The 22,866-nt window shown below is 41.1% G+C and overlaps 1 protein-coding gene across 7 annotated transcripts in view; it reads left to right on the forward strand.

Moving 5' to 3' along the window:
* The window catches only part of CCDC91 (coiled-coil domain containing 91), a 539,477-nt gene that overhangs the window by 490,544 nt on the left and 26,067 nt on the right, over positions 1-22,866 (forward strand). For all 7 annotated transcript variants that reach the window (XM_087934240.1, XM_087934238.1, XM_087934237.1 and 4 more), the window contains 4 exons: positions 8,745-8,837; positions 10,070-10,138; positions 12,992-13,168; positions 20,342-20,455. In XM_087934240.1, the coding sequence (XP_087790366.1) occupies positions 8,745-8,837; positions 10,070-10,138; positions 12,992-13,168; positions 20,342-20,455 (453 nt within the window). The remainder of the gene's footprint in view (positions 1-8,744; positions 8,838-10,069; positions 10,139-12,991; positions 13,169-20,341; positions 20,456-22,866) is intronic.

Here is a 22,866-nt window from a genome sequence, read left to right on the forward strand (position 1 = left end):
GCCGATTAGCTGGGACTCGGGCAGGAGTGGGATTCTACCAGTTTGCACCTATTTGCTAGAACTGGTTGTTAGCATTCTAAGCACTTTGGAGAACCAGTTGTTAGAAGAAATTTCTGGCCTAATCCTGTAAGGAAGGCAGGAAGGAAACATTCTGGGGTTGCTTACAGAAACTGCCTCTCTGTTAACCCTTATTACATTCTTGGCAGAACTAGACTTCCTGTCTCAGGAACATCTCTGGAGTTTTTTTCCCTTCCTTTGCTGGTACTTTGCTTGCGTGGAGTGACCACTCAAAGTTACAATGGCACTGAAAAAAGTGACTTATGACCATTTTTCACACTTATGACTGTTGCAGCATCCCCGCAGTCATGAGAGGCCAGGCAAGGAGATGCGTGCCTCAATATGAGTGATATTGAGTTGGCCATGCCCAGCCAATAATATGACCACCAAGCCATGTCCACCCAGTCACATGACCACCAAGCCACGCTCACCACCTAAGCCACGCCCACAGAACTGGTTGTTAAAAATATTGAATCCCACCCCTGGACTCAAGAGGCAGAAAATAGAGGGGGGCGGGGCCAGTCAGAGGTGGGATTTGCCGGTTCTCCGAACTACTCAAAATTTCCACTACTGGTTCTCCAGAATTGGTCAGAACCTGCTGAATACCACCTCTGCACCAGTCAGAGGTGGTATTCAGCCAGTTCAGACCGGTTCTGGAATACTGGTAGTGGAAATTTTGACCAGTTTGGAGAACCAGCAAATAACACCTCTGACTGGACCCACCCACCCCCTGCCCTTCCCAGTCCTATATTCCATTGATTTTTAGCTCAGCTGATTCACGAGGCAAAGCAGATTGCCACGCCTCAGCTGAGGTAAAAAACAGCTCACCTCACCAAGGTCGATCTTTGAGTTCTGAGCGCACACGCGAAGTGAACTTTTAGTGCTGCACATGTGCAGGAAGTGATCTTTGAGTGATCTTGAAGTCCATAGAACCGATAGCATGGAATTTGGAATCCCACCACTGTCACCAGTGATGTATCTTTGAAATTGTCTTCAAAAGACAGTTGGGACAATTGTTGTGCTGAAAGGAAGAGACCAGATCTTACTGGCTCCCGGATTCATCATCAGCCAGTTGGCTCACAAAAATGGATGTCCCAAAAATGAAGTCTAAAATGTCAGAGGCCTATTATAATTCGACTTGCCCAGAGTTGGTTTGGATGTGGGATTGAATTAAATTGAATTAGCTGAGTGACAAATAGCAATGGGAGCTCAGACACTCAGAAAAATTAATTACGTTGAACAAGTCTGAGTGTAGATAATTAATTGATTGTGAGTCAGGGCAGAACTGTGATCTCACACCAGCAACCCCAGAAGAAAACTCAGGAATAGAAAATGCAGTCATTCTAAAAATGGGATTCCATTCTTCTACCCTTTAATCCTCAAGGAATTTTTTTTATTGAAGAACATTCATGACCAGTAAATCTTATTAAGAGTTGTTGCATGTTTTTGATGCAATGTTTTATTTAAAAAATCCTCTAAAAATGGGATGGAAGGCAAGACATAAAACCAGTCATAATCTTGTCTCATTTGTTGAAAATGTAAGCTTCCATGCTCTTAAAGACATCAGCGTAGGAGGGAATTTGTTTAATGGGGCAGTCCTAGCATGTTTGAACATTTGTTTAGTGGTAATTGACTGCAAAAAAACATCAAGGAATATAAATTTAGATGTCTAAGGCATCTGGAAGGCATTGATTTCTTGAATCCGAAATACTCTCCCCTGTGGAGTTAATTAATTCCCATCAAATATATCTGTAAAATACCCAGACATTTTTTAAGCTATTGAAAACATTATTGTTTTTCTTTTTCTTGCCCTTTGTTTGAGATAGAACAACAGAAACTTCGGGGAAAGAATAAATGCAATCCTCAACTACAAATTCATCATATTATAGCGAATCTATAAAAAAAAATGTGCAACATACGTATGTCTACACGAAGCTCCCTTTTGCCAATTTTTTGCATACACAAAAACAAACTTATCCTTTTGCGTGTTTTATACCTTCTTGATTTGACTTTGTCAAATCTCTCTCTCTCTCTCTCTTTATATTTTAAATTTATATTTCCCATCTTTATATTTTAAATTCTCCCCTCCATCACAGGAAATCTTTCTCCCCTAGCAAGGCTCTTTTGCCCAGTTTTATTTAAATCCAGAGCTACAAAACTCCACTTTTATCTGCTTGATTCTTTAGGCCAGGTTCTTCCTAAGTTTCTTTCTGGGACCGTTAAGCCACTGGGGTGGCTCTTTTGTCTGATTGCATCCTAGGCAGCATCTGTTCCTCTCTTAACCCAAGATCATTGAGGCATTCCATTACCCCAGGGATGGGGAACTATGGCCCTTTTGTGGACTACAGCTCCCAGAATTCCTTGCTGGCTCAGGAATTCTGGGAGTTGAAGTCCACAAGTCATAAAAGGGGCCATAGTTCCCCATTTCCGCATTCCATCCATGTCTTCTTCGCCTTTCTTCACGTTAGATGGCCCATCTTCCCATCAGCTGGCCTTGTGTTTTGGAGAGCTGCAGCTATGGGAAATAGCCAACTAGATCTCAGCATGGGAGAAGGGAATAGGGAAAACCTTGATTTCTGGTGCATTGTGTCTCCCAGAATTCCTAAGCTAACGTGACTGGAGGAGGAATTCTGGAAGTCCACAGGTCTTAAAGCTGTCAAGTTTGAAGATTCCTGCACTTAACCAATCTGAATGGATGGAAAAACTGATTACATGTGCTACTTATGAGTAGATTGCCTGTAGATGTAAAATTTGTATGGAAAAGTACCAGTGAAATATAGGACTCATTTATACAAATTGCAGTACATTAAAAAAGTACAATAGTTATACAAGTGTATTATTTATGCACACAAATATATACAGTATATCTGCATCATGTTTGCATTAAATCATTATGCTAGTTATACGTATATTATTTATACACACACATAGAAACAGTATATCTGCATAATGTTTGAATTAGCTAATTATAATAGCTATACAAGTACATTATTTATCTGCACACATATATACAGAATATCTGCATGATGTTTGCATTAAATAATTATATGTAATATTATAAATGTTTACTATTGTAACAACATATTAAACTCTATTTTTATTTTTTTTCTGTTGTACTTTTTCACTTATGGTTAAGCACTTGTTATGTATGTTTTTGATTATGTATCTTTGTGTTTTCTTTTGTTTGTTTTTCTTTTGTCTGGTCCTATTTTAAAAGTAATAAAGCATAAATAAATAAAAAACATATGCATTATACCAATGAGATTAAGGCATGGATCTGAAGTCATATTTAATATAGCCAGAAAAGTCCATTTTTAAAAACACTTCTTGCCTTCTTTGTACTGAAGCCATGATTTTTGAAAAAAGATATCAAGCTAATCAGAATAGAGCTGGAAGGGACCTTGGAGGTCTTCTAGTCCAGCCCCCTGCTCAAGCAGGAGATCTATACCATTTCAGACAAATGGTTATCCAGTCTCTTCTTAAAAACCTCCAGGGATGAAGCACCCTCAACTTCTGGTGGCAAGCTGTTCCACTGGTTAATTGTCCTCACTGTTAGGGAGTTTCTCCTCAATTCCAGGTTGCTTCTCTCCTTGATTAGTTTCTATCCTTTGTTTCTTGTGCTGCCCTCTGGTGCTTTGGAAAATAAATTGATCCCCCTCTTCTTTGTGGCAGCCTCTCAAATACTGATGTGATGACCCGGGCTGTGGCACAAAGGCAACACAGTCACATAAGTAAGAAGAGTCCCTTTAATACTTCCAACTTTAGCCCCAATGTCCAGGTTACCTTCGGCTGGAGAAAAAACTCTCCCAAGAACAGTCTTTAAGAGGAAATTCAGTCCGAAAACAAAGTACACACAAACTGTAAATAAAAATCCACACAAACCATGCTACAGTAATTAACTTGACAGGGCAGGATAAGGAATTGCAGACTTGAAAGGCCAACAAAACACAGAGTTGGGAAGACGCCAGGAACCCAGATAAGCCTCGACAATAACAGATAACTCACAATTTGCTTCCAACAGTTTGCTGCGCGCAATTTCCCTTTTTAAGCACTGTGTTCCCAGCCTGCAGCTAATGAAGGGAATCAGGGCCCTTTCCTCCCCATAAGTCACACAACTCACGTTGCTCCCTTCTCTGTTCCTCCCTACATGCCCTAGGATGAGGTGGGGGTGGGCCTGGGTCTTCCTCTGAATTCCCTTTCCCCTGCTCTGCCCAGCTGAACTTTGCCCTTCCCCAGTTTCTTCCACAGCCACCAGAGCCACACTCCCACTCCCTGTCAGCTGTTTCAGCCTCCCCCTCTGAATCAGATTCTGACAGGGGCATGACAACTGGAATACTGCTATCATGCCTCCCCCCCCCTCCTTCTTTTCATTTCTGGTGTTTATTTGGAACTTAGTGCTTATAAACATAGATTGTAGAAGTTTGATGGATTAGATTTGAGTAACCTGTTCAAATGATTTTTTGTTTGGGGGTGGTGGTGTTATTTTTCAGTAAATGGGTTCTCTGGAATAGTGTGACTTCACAACAGGGTCTCTGATTACATTCTGATGATTCCTCAAATGCAGACTTCATTTTAAAAAAAAATATGTACCTGCTTATGAACATGATTCAATCTATTTACATTATTTTCTTTGACTCACATTCCAGGAAATAAATTTTCCTTTTCTTTTTTTTTTCTTTTTCTTTTTAAAACAAGAATCAAGGAAAACCACAGGACTGTATTTATCTTTGACTCTACATCAAACATTTTCATCTTGGAGCAGTTGCTCGAAACAGCTAGCAGAAAAAAAAGTAACCTGTGTCTGAACTTTTGTTTTGGGTTTCTTTTTGTCGTGGGTTTTCTCTCTCTCTCTTTAACTTCTTTTTTTCTTTCCCATAGGCAAAAGTTGTTTCATTTTAATTTTCTTCCTTCTTGAACTAGGGTGTTTTGCTTCTCATCCAAGAAGCTTCTTCAGCTCTAAAAAAGCTTCTTGGAAAAAGCTTCTTGGATGAGAAGCAAAACCTCGTCAAAGAAAAAAAAAGGTCCAGCTGCCTCTTGAAAAAGCACTTTTGGGACATCAGATAAAGAAGCCATCATGTCTCCCAAGATGATCAGCAAAATACTGGGGATGTAAAAATATCTTATGGGGGGCTTTTATCCACTATGATTATCATCTCTTTGATAGTAACTGTATTGCACATGTTTCCCCAAACTGTATCACCTAGTACCATGATAGCAAACCTATGGCATGCGAGCTGCAGGCAAAATTAACCTCACTGCACATGTGCGTGCCTCACAGCTGATTTTCGGCTGGTTTGAGGCCTTTTTCGGCTTCCCAGAGGCTTTAGCAAGGCTTCTGCAGGCTTTTCAGGTTGAAAACTAGGCCTTTTTCATCACTTCCTGTTTTTCCGGAAATACCAGAAATGATGAAACGGGCCTAGTTTTCGGCCTGAAAATCCTGCAGAAGCCTTCCTAAAGCCTCTGGGAGGTGAAAAAGGCCTCAAACTGGTTGAAAATCAGCTGTGAGGCACAGTGCAGGGGGCGGTGGGGTGGGTGGGGATTGTGTGCACATGCATAGGGGTCATGGGGAGGGGCACATTGCCTTTTGGGTGCTGGCACGTGAGCACGAGCATGCAAGCGCGCACACAATTTTTGGCACAGGAGCCCAAAATGGTTAGCCATCACTGACCTAGTAGCTTGAATATTTCTTATGGTGGCAGTTACTTCAGTTACCTAATGTTCTGCAGATAATTTCTTTGTCCTGAATCTTGCAGGCCGAATGTCTCAGGAAAAAGTAAAGGATCTCTGTATAGAAATTGTCTAATAGATCCGTCCATAATTCAATACCTTTGAAAATAATCAGTTTCAGACTTTTTTCTTCCTGCAGTATATAAACACTCCAACTGATCATATTGGATAAACTCTCTAGTTTAGTTTAGTTTAGTTTAGTTTAGTTTAGTTTAGTTTAGTTTAGTTTAGTTTAGTTTAGTTTAGTTTATTGTCGTTGCTCCTTGTACAATGAAATTAAATACCATCTTCAGTGTACATTATGACTATGAAAATAAACACAAACACACATCCTTCACATTCTGTACATTGAATTGAAAACCCCTGATATTGCATTAATATGGCACTATACAGTAGAATTCAAAAGAGCTACTGCCCTGGGATAGAAGCTGTTTTTCAGCCAATTTGTCCTTGTTTTTATTATTCTGTACCGTCTGCCAGATGGTAATATTTCAAAAAAAAAGGGGTGCCCAGGATGAGATGGATCTTTAATAAGAATGTTTTGAACTTTCTTAAGGCAGCAGGAGCTATAAACTCTTCCAAAGAGGGCTCTAATGACTCTTTCCAGCTAGCCAGCCCTTCTGTAACAGCATCTGCAATAGAAGGTTTTTAGCAATGATCTGAGGTGCCTCCATATCTTTGCACGTTGTCCCTTCATCCGTTGTTGGTTTTCCTTGTTTTTGAGAGATGAGAGACCATGAGATGGTTGGAAGGAGAAAGGAAGAAGAAAAGAAAGTGCAAGCTACATGGACATTCTTAATCTCTAATTTCTATATTGAGTAGGAACATGGAGGTGTGAAGAAGCAGAAAGTCCCACAAGTTGAACAGATAACCTCTGGCAAATGATTTCCAGAGTCCTGTTTGGCTCCCCTGCTAATGAATTTGAGCAAATTCATTCCTTCTCAGAATCATTGTTTGGCCTTCAACTGCATCCTTCCAACTCCACTGCAAATTTCCAATGCTGTGATTATTATTCCCAGCTCAGTACATTTATTTCTTGCCATTCACCCAGTTTTCCTTGCTCCTTGATGATCAGAACATAGAATTATCCATGTAACCTGGCATTTCCTGTCCAGGTCTACATTTTCCGATATTCATAGCTTGATTATTTGGAGCCTGAATCTCTAACATGGCACCTTGTAAATTGGTGTGGTGCACAAAACTACTTTAAAAATTGTGAGTTTCTTGGGAAGAAGGAAAATAACAAGCTGGAAGAGAAAGCATCCACTACCTGCTTCACCTCGATGTCCAAAAATGCACCAGGAGATGTCTGATCAACTTGGGCTTTGGCTATATCTTCTATTTTAGGGAAATGCCCATAACATTTTGAATACTGTCCCCAAAAGCTGAGCAGGGAACCTCCACAAAATAATTTATAATGTAATAGAAATCTATTTTTTGCAGCTTGAAATTATGATTGATGAATTTATGAACCTTCGAAGGTTGGGAACTTCAGTAGGTTCAGAAGAGAGCTGCCAAAATTTTGAGTGGGTCTAGACCACAGGTGTCAAACTTGTCATGTCACATTGCCATCGTGTTAGGAATATAAGTCACCTAACAGGTATTTGGGTTAGAAATATATAAACCAGGATAAACATTTTAAAACTGTATCTTTAAGAAAATGCAAAACTGTAATTAGGTGTGGTTTCTCAAACGGCCATAAGATGGAGCCAGAAACCTGGTTTGTCTTAGCCTTAGTCTCAGAAGAGAGTGTGAGTAAGTCTCTGTTTCCTTCTGTTGGAAAGTATTGCCGTTCTTCCATTTCTTCTAATTGACTGATATTTCTGGATTTGATGTAAGTCTGATACTGAACTCTTTTATTTGACACTGGACTTTGTTATTGAATTATCCCTGGATTGAAAAAACTGACTGATCTTCCTGTGAATGATTTTGGATTGCTTGTTTGGACTTTGCTTAACGTTTCTGGAAGTAAAAACCTACATTTACTGTACAGTGTATCTGTGTGCTGTATGTGTATTATTCAAACACTACTCTCAAATACGTCTCCCTGTATGCGCTCATTCTCCTAACGGGGAATTACCTCAACACATCGCGTGATATTTCACGATGTTTTTTCCCCTTCGCGGAGCTGGAGTGGGCGTGGCCTGTTTTGTGACGCATCCGATCCGCAGGCTGCCAGTTTGATGCCTCTGGTCTAGAGGAGTCTCACTGGATATTGTTTTGTTTTAAGGTTTATTCTGACTCATTTGGGGCCCGCAGAAGAATATGCAGCCATGGGGCTGTTTAGAGCCCTTGAAACCGCTCCCCTCCTTTTGGAAATTTAAATCATTTTATTCCTGTTTTTTTAGTTATTTTTTTTAATAACTAAAGCTTTAAAGCTTTTTGTATAAAGCTTTGTTGTTTTTATTTGTACACCATCCAGATTAACTTTCTGAAGAAGACGGGTGATTTCTAAATATAAATGATAAATACATTTCAAAATCTCTGTGTCTGTCCTTGGCCAAATTTCCCCAAAAGATTCTGTTTCAAAACTCCTTCCTTCTGCTGTTACCTAAATCATGATGGCCTTCTTAAGGATGGCAGGCAGTCTGAGAAACAGTTCCTTGAGGAAACTGCGCACATCAAGGACTCTATGGTGCTTTTCAAGTTTATTCTATGTAATAGACAAAGACATCTCAGATCAAGCCACAATGACTTGAAGCACTTCCTGTTGTCATCAGCCTGATGATACCATGACATAACATGTTATTGTCACTTCCCCCACTGCCATCCCAGCAGATATCCATGAATAAAACCTTTGAATAAACTTTGAAGATCACAAGGGTTGGTTTTACTTGTTATCTGCTTTTATATAAATGTAATCTCTCTTCCCTTCCCTTCCCTCTCCTCCCCACCTCTTCCCTTCCCTTCCCATTTCCCTCTCCCTTCCCCTTCCCTCCTTCCTGCCTTCTTTCCTTTAGCATCAAAGGCTGCTTGATATGTTGGAAGAAGAGCGGAAAACCTTAGAAGAAAAAAACAAAGAATCCTTGTTGCTACAGTCACAGGAATACAAGGTACTTGTCCATATCTAAGGGCCACAGCTCTTATACTATTTTTTTTAAAAAAAGAGATGTCATTGAGAACCAGGAAGAATTTTTCAGAGGTTAAACTATATTTTCTTTCACAAAGGTGCAACATCTAAGCAGAAGGTCTTGAGACGTGAGGAGGGTTCAAGGACAAAAGTAGATTTCCTTAAAGTGGGTTTATCTAAGACAGAGGAAGGGAACTCCGGCCCTTTTATGACCTGTGGACTTCAACTCCCAGAATTCCTGAGCCGGCAAGGAATTCTGGGAGTTGAAGTCCACAAAAGGGCCATGGTTCCTCACCCCTGATCTATGAGAAGAAATAGACCTGCAGTTGTAACAGCTAATATGGTGCAATTTATTTCCACCATTAAGAAGTTTTTGCACCTTTATATTTCATTCCCTTTTTCCTTCATTTTGGTTTTCTTTTTAAGAACAGAGTTTGTATATCCTTCCCTGCAGGATAATCTCACCTTGTCCATCATAATTTAGTTAAATAATCTTTAATTAATATTAATTATTTTTAGGCTGCCTTTCAGGGCAAAGAGCCTCCTAAAAATTGCTTACATATCTAGAATTGGGGTAAAAAGTGAATAAGTGTTACCGCGAATATTTATTGTGGTCTCGCTTCACTTCTTGTGGACCTGAAAATAATATTCTGTGGCTGGACACCTGGTTGTATTATTCATCCATATAAAATTGTGAAACGGAATCCAGAATATTTTCTAGAGGAACATTTTCTAGTTCTGGCTTGTCAAGGGCAGGGAACAAACTTCATTTTCCTACTCTGATTCATCACTGAACTACAAATGAGTCCCATCTCTCTCTTTCTCACTTCAGCTGACTTCAGAGTTGAACATCATTAGATACCGACTCCAAATTCTGTTCCAGCCGCTGGCTGGCCAGCTGTGGTCTTTCCAGATAGCATAATCTGGAAGGAATTGGAGTGCCGTCTTAAGAAGGCTTAGATGTTCTAGAAAGAAAAAAGTGAACTAAAATTCTTTTGGAAGATGAAATATTTCTGAGAGAAACGAGGTGATGAACGAATGATGAAATGGGTGTCGCAACACTGACTCTGCCTCGTTTGTGGTTGTGGTGTTGGGTCACGTGATGCTACAAGGCTCTTTTCATCCTTCTAACAAAGCCTCTGGCTTCTGTGGACACCCATGCTTTGGAAAGTATTTTTATAGGCTATAATGCTTTCTACTGTGCTTTGTTTCCAGGACATGTTGGAAAAATGCATGGAGAATGAAAGGGAACGTAATGAGGAGGCTTTGACTACAGCTGCACAGGTATCTTAGTATGCAAACATTGTCCCTAGGGGAACCTTTTGAAGCTCCCTTTGATGTTGCTGCTTCAAGGAGGAGAAGATGGAACTGCACCAAGTAAATACCTGGAATCTGGAGTTCTTTTAATGAGAGGAATTTTTTATTGTTCTCCTGGGCTTGTGTTCTTCTTGATACCCATTCTCAAACCATATTAGAACTAAAAGCGGCCAAAAAAGCCAATTCAATCCTAAGTTGCAGAGGGATACAATCAAGATCAAGTGAGGTACTTATATACTCTGTAAAGCCTTAGTAAGACCACACCTAGACTACTGCATCCAGTTTTGGTCACCATACTATTAAAAAGATGTTGAGACTCTAGAAAAAGTGCAGAGAAGACCAACCAGGATGATTAGGGGACTGGAGGCTAAAACATATGAAGGACGGTTACAGGAACTGGGCCTGGCTAGCCTAGTGAAGAGAAGGACCAGGGGAGACATGATAGCAGTCTTCCAATATTTGAGGGGCTGCCCCAGAGAGGAAGAAGGGGTCAAGCTATTTGCTAAAGCACCTGAAGGCCAGACAAGGAATAATGGATGGAAACTGAACAGGGAGAGATTCAACCTGGAAATAAAGAGAAACTTTCTGACAGTGAGAACAATCAACCAATGGAACAGAAGTTGCCTTCGGAAGTTGTGGGAGCTTCATCACTGGAAGCTTTCAAGAAGAGACTGGACTGCCATCTCAAAAATAGTGAAGGATTTCCTGCTTGATGAGGGATTGGACTAGATGACCTACAAGATCCCTTCCAACTCTGTTAATCTGTTAAAAGAAAAGTGCTAGAAGCAAGCGAAAACTTCTTCTGTTTCCCTTCATTCATTCTAATAAGCGCTGAGGATTTTAGATGGGGGCGGGCAGGGGTTCCACTCTGAAAAGCTTTACATGGTAGATAATTTTGAGAAGAAGGTATTTTGAGCAACCAATTCAGGTCGAGAATAGAATATAGAATTTAGACTAAAGTAGAATAGATGGGAGGGGAGAGGAGAGGAGAGGAGAGGAGAATTCTTGATTGGCCAAGTGTGATTGGACACATATAAGTCTCAGTGTACATACAAATAACAAAGTGATCAATCATAAACAGTAAAATACAACCATAAATCATAATATACAAACAACAAAGTGATATAATCATAAGATACCAATATGAGAAGGTAATAGGAAGCATGGAAAGGATAATAGCAATACAGCCCTACTACATGGATAAATATCCTTAGATATAAGACAGTGCTGTGGGAATTAGGGATTTAGCAGAGGGATGGCATGGCAGAAAAACTTTGTGTCTATATTTATTATATATACATAGAATTGAATTGAATTGAATTGAATTGAATTCTTTATTGGCCAAGTGTGATTGGACACACAAGGAATTTGTCTTCGGTGCATAGACTCTCTAATTTTTTCTAAAAGAAAAGATACATTCGTCAAGAGTCAAGAATCACCAGGTACAACACTTAATGATAGTCATAGGGTACAAATAGGGAATCAAATCATACAAAGAAACAGTCTATATAAATTGTAAGGATACAAGCAACAAAGTTACAGTCATACAGTCACAAGTGGGAGGGGATAGGTGATACGGAATGATGAGAAGGTTAATAGTAATAGTAGTGCAGACTTTGTAAAATATTGTAGTCACAACATAAGCCTAAAAATGAAAATCAGGCTTGTCAGATGCTCCATCTTGCTCTATGGAGTGGAGAGTTGGTCTCTGACAGAAATCCACTTGAAAAGACTAGAAGCATTTGAAATGTGGATTTACAGATGGCTGTTAACGTATAAGCTGGGTTGACAAAGTCAAAAATGAGGAAGTGATAAGCCGCCTGGGAAAGCCAAGGGAAACCATCAAAACCATAAAAAAGCGAAAGTTAGAATATGATGTTCTAACCAGAGAAATACAGCCTACTTCACTTAATCCTCCAAGGAAAGATTGAAGGCAAACGAAGTCCAGGCCTAAGAAGAACATTCATGGCTTCAAAATCTAAGGGGCCAGTTTGGACAAAACTCAGCAGCACTTTCTCGGGCAGCTGTTGGTAAAAATAGGATTGCCAACATGATCGCCAACATCCAATGACGGATGTGGCACAAGAAGAAGATAATCTAGTATTAATTATATTATTAATATAATATATAATTATATATATATATATTAATTTATAAATATAAATGTAATTCACAAATATATGTTCCATAATATATATTGTTTTATATATATATATATATTTATTATCTTGTGTCATTAAATTTTACTTCCTGATCCTGAGGTAACTCTCCACCACATGCCTCCTGTCTGCCTTTGGCATCCTTTCTCCTTTTATATAGGTGAGGACACAAGATGAGGGAAAACAGACCCTTTCTTATCTTGGCCTTACTGCATAATGCCCAGTAGCGGTGCTGAAAATAATATTTCCTGTCTCTGCCCTGTTATTTTGTGGCGAGGAAGAAAAGACTATCATACTGTACAGACAGAGAATATAGTTTTTATAGCCCAGTAAGTGGAACTAATCTTTGGCTGATGTTCATAATTCGTTCAATTGGTTTTTAAAGCAGAAATGTTCAGTATAAAGACCCTGTTCAGAGAACGTCTGAAAAAGTGTTTCAAAGACAGAGGGAAACTGGAAATCCAATGTTATTGAGAACAATGTTTTCAGTTTCTAAAATTACCCCAGTCTTCCGAATGAGCTTAAATAAACTTGAGGGCCTTTTCTCAAAAACAACCTTCAACATTTTAGGGATTATAGGCAACGTTTTGTGTACTGACCTAAACTGCTGAAATGCTCACATTTTAGATTCACGTTTATGCTCTTGTTATTGGATGTGCAGGTGGAAAAAGAGAAATTGCAGGCTGCCATCCTAGCAGCAGTAACAGCCGAAAGGGAAAACATGAAAAAACTGCATGACCAAGAAAAAGAATTATGGCAGGCAGAGAGAAACAAAGATCGCGAGAAGATTGCTGTAGCAGTAGAAGAAGCGGTGGAACGGCAAAAACAGAGCTCAGAAGTTAGTGCATTTTATGTTCTGGGTTATCACTCACTGTAGATCATATGTAGTGTTTCATGTTTGTTCAAATTCATGTGCAGAGGTAGGGAGGAACATAGATGGGCAAGTAAGTCTCAGAGCTGTTTGGTGCTCCTGAGCCATCCTTGTAGCTGGTTCTGTGTGGTGCCGAGACATTGAGGGAAGATTGATATCTTGGGTGCTTTGGGGTTTTGGCAGTGCGCTACGTTTCTCTGGTGCTGGAGACGGTTGGATTGGATCCATATCAGGGTGGACAGATAATGTCCTGGTTCCTATGGTTTGCTTAGGGCAGGGGTGTCAAACTCGAGGGCCGCATCAGGGCTGTGTTTGACCTCGGGAGGCTGGGGTAGGCATGGCCATGGTGGGTGTGGCCACCTTGACATCACTCGTATTGGGAGCACCTGTGGTGGCCAAGTGCTAAGGCAGGACTTCCCTCAGACCCTCCCTCCCTCCCTCATTATAATCTTCCTCCCTTCCTTCCTTCCTTCCCTTCCCTCCTCCTTTCTATTTCCTTTCCCTTTTTCCTCCCTGGCTCTCTTCCCATCTTCCCTTCTTTTTCTTTGTTTTTCCTCTTTCCCTTTCTCCTTTCCTGCTTTCCTTCTTGCATGCTCAAATGGAAAAGGGGAAACATTTCTCCTTTTGTTTTATTTTTAGTTTGTTTTGCTAGCCCTCTGCCTGTGAAAACGGAGCTCGGGGGGTGGGGGGCGCACACAGTTCTCTCAAGCTCCGGGTTTTTTTTGGATTTTTTAATTTATTTATTTCATTTATATTGCTGCCTATTCACCCATGGCGACTCGAGGCGGCTTACACAACGTAAAACCAAATTTAAAACCAAAAATAAAAATAAAAAACAGTAAAAACTAATGAAAAGAATCAAATAAATTAATAAAGTACAAAATCTGGGGGAAAAAAATCACCCCCCAACTCCCACCCCATCGCCCGGATGACAGCAGATCACACTAGCCATTTAATGGGCTCCATCCCGCTCTGGGTTCCTCAGGCCCGCTGGCAGAACCAGGTCTTCAGCGCCTTCCGGAAGAGTATTAGAGCGGGGGCCATTCTAATTCTGAGGGGAATGATATTCCATAGAGAGGGAGCCACCACAGAGAAGGCCCTTCTTCTGAGTCCCACCAGGTGTATCTCCCTTAGGGATAGGACCTGCAGCATTCCCTGCCTCCCCGCTCTGATGGGTCAGGTAGATGTGACCGGCAAGAGATGTTCCCTCAGATAACCCGGTCCCAAGCCATGAAGGGCTTTAAAGGTGACAGCCAGCACCTTGAATTACACCTTGAATTTTGCTGGCAGAGGGCTGCAGGAGACCATCGTGGGCAAAAACAGAGGCGCTTTTCGCTGGCAGAGGCACTGCGGGTCTGTCCATCACTGTTTCCAGGGTGGCCCTGCAGGCCGGATCTAACCACCCCATGGGCCCTGGCTTAGGGGGTTGAAGGAGTGATATATGGACTGTGGAACATACAGGCCAATATATAGGCTACTCCTGATTAGATCCATCCTAAGGCTCTGCTAGACTTGTGGCCGGAAATATTTGCCACACATATAGATGTCTTGGTATTGAGAAGCTGTAAGATAAACCAAGATCTATAATAGGGAACTTCAAACTTTGTAGCTTTAAGACTTGTGGACTTCAATTCCCAGAATTCCTTCTCCAGCCATGTTAGTTCAAGAATTCTGGGAGTTGAAGTCCACAAGTTTGAAGACCCTTGGACTAGATTGAGAGGGGTTCCTTGATGCTCTCTGAGCTTGGTTGTTTTCTTGCAGATGTTTCATTACCCAAACTAGGTAACACCTTCAGTGCTAGTGGGGTTTATTTACAAACTGATAGCAAGCCCTACTCCCTTACTAGCACTGATGATGTTGCTACCTAGTTTAGTAATGAAATGTCTGCAAGAAAACAACCAAGCTCGGAGAGCACCAAGGAGCCCTCATTTCAACCCTAAGCTACAAATATTCCACTTTATCAGATCTAGATTTTCTGCAAAGTCTTGTGTTCATTGCTACATTTTGCTTGGAATAGGATTAGCAATATGGAATCCGAGAATATAGTTTGGTAGCAAGCCAGCTGTTCTAAATTCTTAGAACAACAGTAATAATAAAAGGATATTTCTTCTGCAATGAAAGAGCTTGAATCTCTACTGGCTGATTACCAATTGTTTATTTTATTTATTCATCAAATTTATATGGCCGCCCCTCTCATGGAAAGTGATTTTAATCCAAGGTTCCATAAGCTTGGTATAGAAGAGTAATTTGTCATGTTAGGAGATAGCCTCTTCATTTCACGTGGAAGATAAAGAGCTTAGTTCAAATAGTTGTTGAAAAGTGGCTGAAATCCTTCATTATGAAGGTTAGGACTCATACTGTCAACACTGCTGAAAGTGAACAGACCTTCTAATATTTGAAACCCTTTGAGCTTGGATGTCAACAACTCTTAGAAAGACTCCATTAATCCATGATGGATTTTTTGTAACAGTGCGGGAGAATGAAGACACTGAGAAGAGGCTGATTGAAATCCCTCTTTTGTAATTAATTGTTTATCATGAATCACAAATTGTTTATCGTGAAGTAAAACACTTTGGTTTGGAATAGAGCAAACAGAATCTCCTGCAGAAGAAGAAGGAGGAGAACTAGTGCAAAATAGCGTCCCCATTCCCGGGCCTAAAAGCAATTAAGAAAACTGTTATTTAAAGCTGTTGAGAGATTGAGAAGGACCCGGAAATTGGATTACTTCATGTCATCTGTAATAGCAGTCAGCTTGGTCTCGGTTTTATACCCAGGCAATCTGTTTTAAGGAGATCTCTGGGCAGCCACCTATCTGTACCTTCAGTGGTGGGATGCAAACCTTTTTACTTACCAGTTCTATGGATGCGCGCGTGGGTGCTTTAATGTGTGCTTCGCGCACACGCGTAGAGTTCTAAAATGGGCAATTTTAAGCTTGAAAACTTACCATCAGTGCTGGTGAGTAAAACGGCTGATGCACGGCAAATCAGCTGAGCTACAAACAAAGGAAATATAGGAAGGAAAGGACAGGTGCGAGTGGACAGGGCAACTGCTGACCGGCACTACCGGATTGCTAGAACCGGTGCGAATCGGCAACATACCACCACTGCCTACCTTCATTCAAAAGAAAAGGCATTGAGGCTGTTCCACTACCTCTTTCAAGAAAAGAAGAACCACGTGCTCACTTTAAGAATACTTTTCCCATCTATTTGATCTAGGCTCCTATCACCTGTCTCAGACTTTCACCAACCAGGAAGGGCAGAGATCCAATTCTCGGGAAACCAAGGTGGAATCACCTGGAACCCTCTCTGTATGTCAGGATCAACAGATCCAAACTCACTTGCTACAATTAAACATGCTTGTTATTGGTAGCCGACGGTTGCTGTTAAAAAGTTGGACATTTGCAACGGCAAACATATAAAATCATATCAACTCTTAAAACTTCTGCATCAACTTTTCCCTATTGAAACAAAAAAAAAAATCCACCTTACTTTCTCTAAAGATATAATAATCCCTTTTACCTCCTCTCTGTTTCAAAGTATTTCTTGCAGGACTATCAGATTCTGTAGTTTTTCTCACCATAAACATGGATACCTCCGAACTAGATTGTGTTGTTTCTCTGTGTCTTATTATATGTGGGTATTTATTTATTTGTTTGTTTGTTTGTTTGTTTATTTATCTTGTCATGTTTATGTAGTGAAAAATTAGAGGTGGTAAGCTGTGCACAACAAAATTTAATTTTTAATGTATGCCAGAGTCCACATTCAAACTGACAAAGCTATTCTATTCTATTCTATTCTATTCTACTCTATTCTATTCTATTCTAATAATTTGCTAGCTATTTTATGAAACTGAAAATACTCTTTTGGGAGAAATAAAGACAACAAAGATGAATTATATTAGATTGCCACAGGGCAGAGGATAGGGTAGGGTAGGATAAGATAGAATAGGGCTGGAAGGGACCTTGGAGGTCTTCTAGTCCAGCCCCCTGCTCAAGCAAGAGAACCTATACCAGTGATGGCTAACCTTTTCGTCGTCGCATGCCAAAAGTGTGCATGCGTACGTGCCTGTACCCATAATGCAGTGCGTGAGTGACCTCCTTCCCCCTGTACATGTGCATGCGACACCCCCTGCGCACACGCGCACCACGCACGTGCGGCAGATACCCGACAATCAGCTGACTGTTGGGAGGCGCCTGCACATCGTGCAGTGCATCTCTTCTGCATGCCACTTTTGGCATGCATACCATAGGTTTGCCATCACAGACCTATACCATTTTAGGTAATTGACTGTCTAGTAGTCTCTTCTTGAAAACCTCCAGTGATGGAGATGAAAGGGTAAGATTTTGGAGAGCGGTATCTGCAGCAGCAGAACAGTTTAAGTAAATCCCAAAGTCTGTTTGTTTCTTGTGCTGCAATTACCATTTTGAAACATATGTTATCCAGGTGGCTCAGCGCAAATGATAAAATGAAGCCGACCTTATTCGAAGGAAAGCCTTTGATAGTCTCCTTGGTGTCTCTGGAATGCAATAAAGTTGAAAGAAAACTTCACTTCCTAAAATAAGACGCGTCCTGATTGCAACAATATGATGGCCTTTCCTTCTACGGTTTCATGATTTTTATACCAGATACAGAAAAAAATGGCCTGTTTCCTGCTGTGCAGTCAGGATGGGTGATATTCTACTGTTTTGATTCTATTTTTAGCACCTTGCTTAAGATTCCACACCGACCTTTTAAATGCAAAGGCCAATATTTGGCACTGCTGGAATAAATCCTTTTGTGTGGTGGATTCTTCCTTCAACTGGATTGTTTTTAATTCAAACCATTTGTTGCTCTGCTCCTTGGAAAGGATACAGTGGAGCACCCAAGAACTATAATTCCCCCTTTCTTATTGTTTGTATATATTCAATGTTTACTCCATCTGTACGGTATAAAATTACATAAGATGCAGATGTTTTAAAACCATCTACATCCTAATTCAGCAAGAAAAACAATACTCCCTAAAAAAAGAAAGTAAATTGGCAGTTATTCTTAGACCGGGTGCAATTTCTCAGAAAATATAAACTGGGATTGTTTTTATAACTTACTTTTTGAAGAGGAAGGATCTATAAGCGCTCCCAAGTAATACATCCAAATGGAAGCAGATGGGGGAAATGAACGAAGAAAGCAACAAATTGAAAGTATCTTAAAAATACAGGTCGTCCTCAAGTTACGATTGCAATTGAGCCCAAAATGTGTGTTGCTAAGCGAAACAGTTGTTAAGTGGATCTCGTCCCATTTTGCAACCTTTCTTGCAATCGTTGTTAAGTGAATCACTGCAGTTGTTCATTTAATAACATGATTGTTAAGTGACTTCCTCTTTGATTTAGCTCACCAGAAGGTTGCTGTCATGCCCCAGTGGGAATCTGATTTTGAGGGAGAGGTGGAACAGCTGACAGGGAGTGGGAGTGTGACTCTGGTGGCTGTGGAGGAAACTGGGGAAGGGCACAGGCCGACTGGGCATTCAGAAGAAGACTCAGGCCCACCCACTCTTCATCCTAGGGCATGCAGGGAGGAATGGAGAAGGGAGCAACGTGGTTTATGGGGGAGGAAAGGGTCCTGATCCCCTTCATGGGCTGCAGCTGGCAAGACTGTTTAAAAGGGCAAACTGCACATGGCAAAGTTGCTGGAAGCAAAGCGTGTATTTTCTTTGTTGAGGCTTACCTGGGTTTTGGCGTCCTCCCAACATTGCGTGCTGCATTATCCTTTGAAAGTCTGCAATTTATCATCCTGGCCGGCTGTGTTAATGATTTCAGTGTGGTTTGTGTTGGTTTTTTATTTCTAATTATCTTTGCTTTGGGTTCAGACTGCATTTCTGCCCTTTGTAGACTTTTTTTTTTTTTTGAAGAGTTTGATATCCAGCCGAGGATAATTGGACATTGGGGGCCCAGTTGGAGGCATTAAAGGGAATTTATTCTACTTTTGTGATTTAGTTATTTTTGTGTCATGCCCCGGGTCATCACAGTTGCAAAAGTTGATCACATGGTCTCAGGATGCAACCGTCATAAATATGAATCAGTTGCCAAGCCTCTGAATTTTGATTACGTGACCATGGGGATGCTGCAATGGGCATAAGTGTGAAAAACGGTCATAAGTCACCTGTTTTTCCTTGCCATTGGAACTTTGAACGGGCACTAAACAAACTGCTGTAGGTCAGGGACTGCCTCTACATCCTTTTTCTTCTTCTGGTCTCTAATGGAAGGATGTGGAGCAATTTCCCCAGAATATCTTGGTGCCATTACATATAGCCTTCAACTTACAACCTGTTATGCCGGTGTCAGAATCTGATTCGGAGGGGGAAGCTGAGCAGCTGACAGGGAGTGGGAGTGTGGCTCCGTTCACTGTGGAGGAAACTGGGGAAGGGCAAAATCCGGCTGGGCAGAGCAGGGGAGAGGTAGAGCAGGGGAGAGGTAGAGCAAGGGAGAGGTAGAGCAAGGGAGAGGGAATTCAGAGGAAGACCCAGGACCACCCCCTCTTCATCCTAGGGCATGCAGGGAGGAACGGAGAAGGGAGCAATGTGAGTTGCATGGCTTATGGGGGAGGAAAGGGCCCTGATTACCTTCTTTAACTGCAGCTGGGCACACAGTGTTTTAAAAGGGAAGCTGCACGCAGCAAATGGTTGGGACCAAATTGTGAATTTATCTGGTATCATCGTGGCTTATCTGTGTTCCCGGCATCTTCCCAGCTGTGTGAGTATTGCTGTGCTTTCAAGTCTGAAGGTCTTTCTCCTGTCCTGTCAATTTAATTATTGCAGCTTTGTTTGTTTGGATTTTTAGTTACAGTTTGTATGTACCTTGTTTTGGACTGACTTTTCTGCAGTCAAAGGCTGTTCCTGGGAGAGTTTTTCTCCAGCCAAAGGTAACCTGAACATTGGGGGCAAAGTTGGAGATAATAAAGGGACTCTTCTTGCTTATTTGACTGTACTGCTTTTGTGCCACTCCCCAGGTCATCACATAGCCCTGTGCTGAAGGAGGTAATCATGGGGTGGAGAAAAATTGAGGTGGGCTGTGTGGTGCTTAAAATGTTGAAGCAAAATAAGTACATTATTATCCTAACTACTCTGTCTCTCTGTCTCTGTCTCTCTCTCTCTGTGTTAAAATACTAGGAAATGGTGAAAGCAGCAATCCTACAGGAACAAAAGAAAAGTGAGAGAGCTGTAGAAGAAGCGGTGAAGCAAACGAGGGAAGAACTGATGGAATACATCAAGGAGCAGAAAAGAGTAAGTGGCAGCTTGAAGACAAGAGTGGTCCAATTTTGGAGCTGGAGTGAAATTATGTGCTGAGTTAGCTCAAAACTTGCTTAGAATTGCTGGATGGCTTGGTTGGGTAGGTTTCCTAGCATCCTTTGAATTATAGGCCACGCATTGATCGGAAGCAAGGAAGCACAGATATGAAATACTGTGCTAGCATGTCGAGTTTCATCAAGTTGACATTTCCAACAGAATCAAAGCTTGTATCCTCCATGCTTCCATTCAGCTTCCTGCTTATATAGGTAGTCCTTGACTTAAAACAGTTCACTTAGTGACCATTCAAACTTACAATGGCACTGAAAAAAAAGTGACTTATGACTGTTTTTCATACTTACGACCTTTGTAACATTCCCCATGATCCTGCGATCAAAATTCAGATGCTTGGCGACTCTGCTCATACTTATGACTGTTTCTGTGTCCCAAGGTCATGTGATCTTCTTTTTGCAACCCTTTGATGAGCAAAATCATTGGGGGAAGCCAGATTCACTTAACCAAACTTAACTAAGCGGTAATTCGCTTAACAATTGTGGCAAGAAAGGTTGTAAAACGGGGCAAAACTCGCTTAACAAATATCTCGCTTAACAACAGAAATGGTGCACTCACTCATGGTCACACGTCAAGGACTACCTGTACTTCGGTGCTCATTGTTAATTAATTCCAGGAGGTGTGATGAGTACCCAAAATTTTGAGTACCAAACAAATTTTTCCCATAAGGAATAGTGAGGCAACTGACACCCAATAAGTTCTAGCTTGTATGTTGAGTAACAAACGAATGATGAGTAATGGGGCAAAATGTTCACGTCAAGATTTGTTCAGTACCAAATTCAATGAGTTTCAAAGCAGTTGAGTACCAAGGTCCTACTGTATCTCCATGGATTGTTTTGCCAAGTTGGTAAAAGGATATTAGCGAATACCTTACTACGGAGTCATAAACAGCATTTATTACAATAGCAAGAAGTGTCTCATCAAATGATCTTTGCAACCCTATAAACCAGATTGATGCTTCTGTAGTTTCTTTGAAATTACATTCATCTCCTGCCATGTCATTCATCTTATTTAAATGATGCTTTGAACCTTAAGTGGTAACAGTTGCTTAAAATTTGGAGGGATAGAATAAACTAGTTTCCTAGCTTGGGCATTTCGTACTATAATTCTCAAGCCACAAATTCAATTGGAGAACATCTCCCCCTGCCTCTTTGGTTGGGGATTATCATAATTTTGAATGGTTATAATAGGAAATGTGTGACATAAATATAGGTCAATTTCATGAAGCTGTCTGCGAACATTGATAGAATGCAAGGAGAACTAATTTTGGGTGGACGGAGAGTCAAATGGGTGAAACTAATTTTTGCACATGTGAGCAAGACAAACTGTTTTAAGTAACCTGAGGGGTGGCAGTCTTGGCTGTCAACCAGTATTCTGACTAGTTGAGGGCATACCTAAAATATAGAGGTGTTCCTCACTTCATTATGGTGCCCTTATTTTTTTAGCAGATAGGACCAGAGTTGGTTTCGATGTGACTCAGAGAGTGCTATCTCTCGATTAAACGAAGTATCAGACTAACAGATGTAGCCAGTGGTGGGATTCAAAATTGTTTACTACCGGTTCTGCAGGTGTGACTTGGTGGGCATGGCATGGCTTGGTGGCCGTGGCTTGGTGGCCGTGGTAGGGGAAGGATACTGCAAAATCTCCATTCTCTCCCCACTCCTGGGAGAGGTTTACTGCAAAATTCCATTCCTTCCCCACCTGACTAACCTGCTTTCCAGCTCCATTCTCCTGTGCAGGGCAACAATGAGTAGGGGGTTGGACTAGAACAGTCTAATTTTGGTGGGCTACAGAGAAATGTCACCCGCAGAACACCCTGAAAAGCAATTAATCCAGGCTGCACAGGAACACAAGGCTGCACCGCCCACATGGCCCACGAGAACCCTCCCCGCCCACTCACTCCTTACCCGGCAAACTTGCCTGCTAAATTCCTATTTTTCCTTTTTTTCCCCAACCGTCATCTGTTCTGCTGTGCCAGGAGATTTAGATTAGCTAGGAAGCAGGAAATGGTTGGTTTTCTTGCTTTCTAGCTAGTCTTTAGATCTTCGGCTCTGCTTTTAAGCACAGCTGAATCTCCCTTAGGACTGAAGGTTCTATTATTCAGTGCAAACTCATGGCAAGCAAATTTTATGTGAAGACTCAGGTAGCCAATGGCAGATAGGTAGATCACTGAATGATTCTGTGAGCAACTCAATCTGCCTGCCTGCTTTGCCTGATTTTGGGTAAAAGTTGCTCTCTTTTTTTTTATTATAAAAAATTCAATATTTACATACATGGTGTGTTGTGAGTTAATTTTGTGAGTTTGCTTGCTAGCAAATTTTATGCGACAGACTGAG

Source organism: Pseudonaja textilis, chromosome 5 (assembly GCF_049901715.1).
Source record: "Pseudonaja textilis isolate UNSWEBS1 chromosome 5, rPseTex1.2, whole genome shotgun sequence".
NCBI classification, from domain to species: domain Eukaryota; kingdom Metazoa; phylum Chordata; class Lepidosauria; order Squamata; family Elapidae; genus Pseudonaja; species Pseudonaja textilis.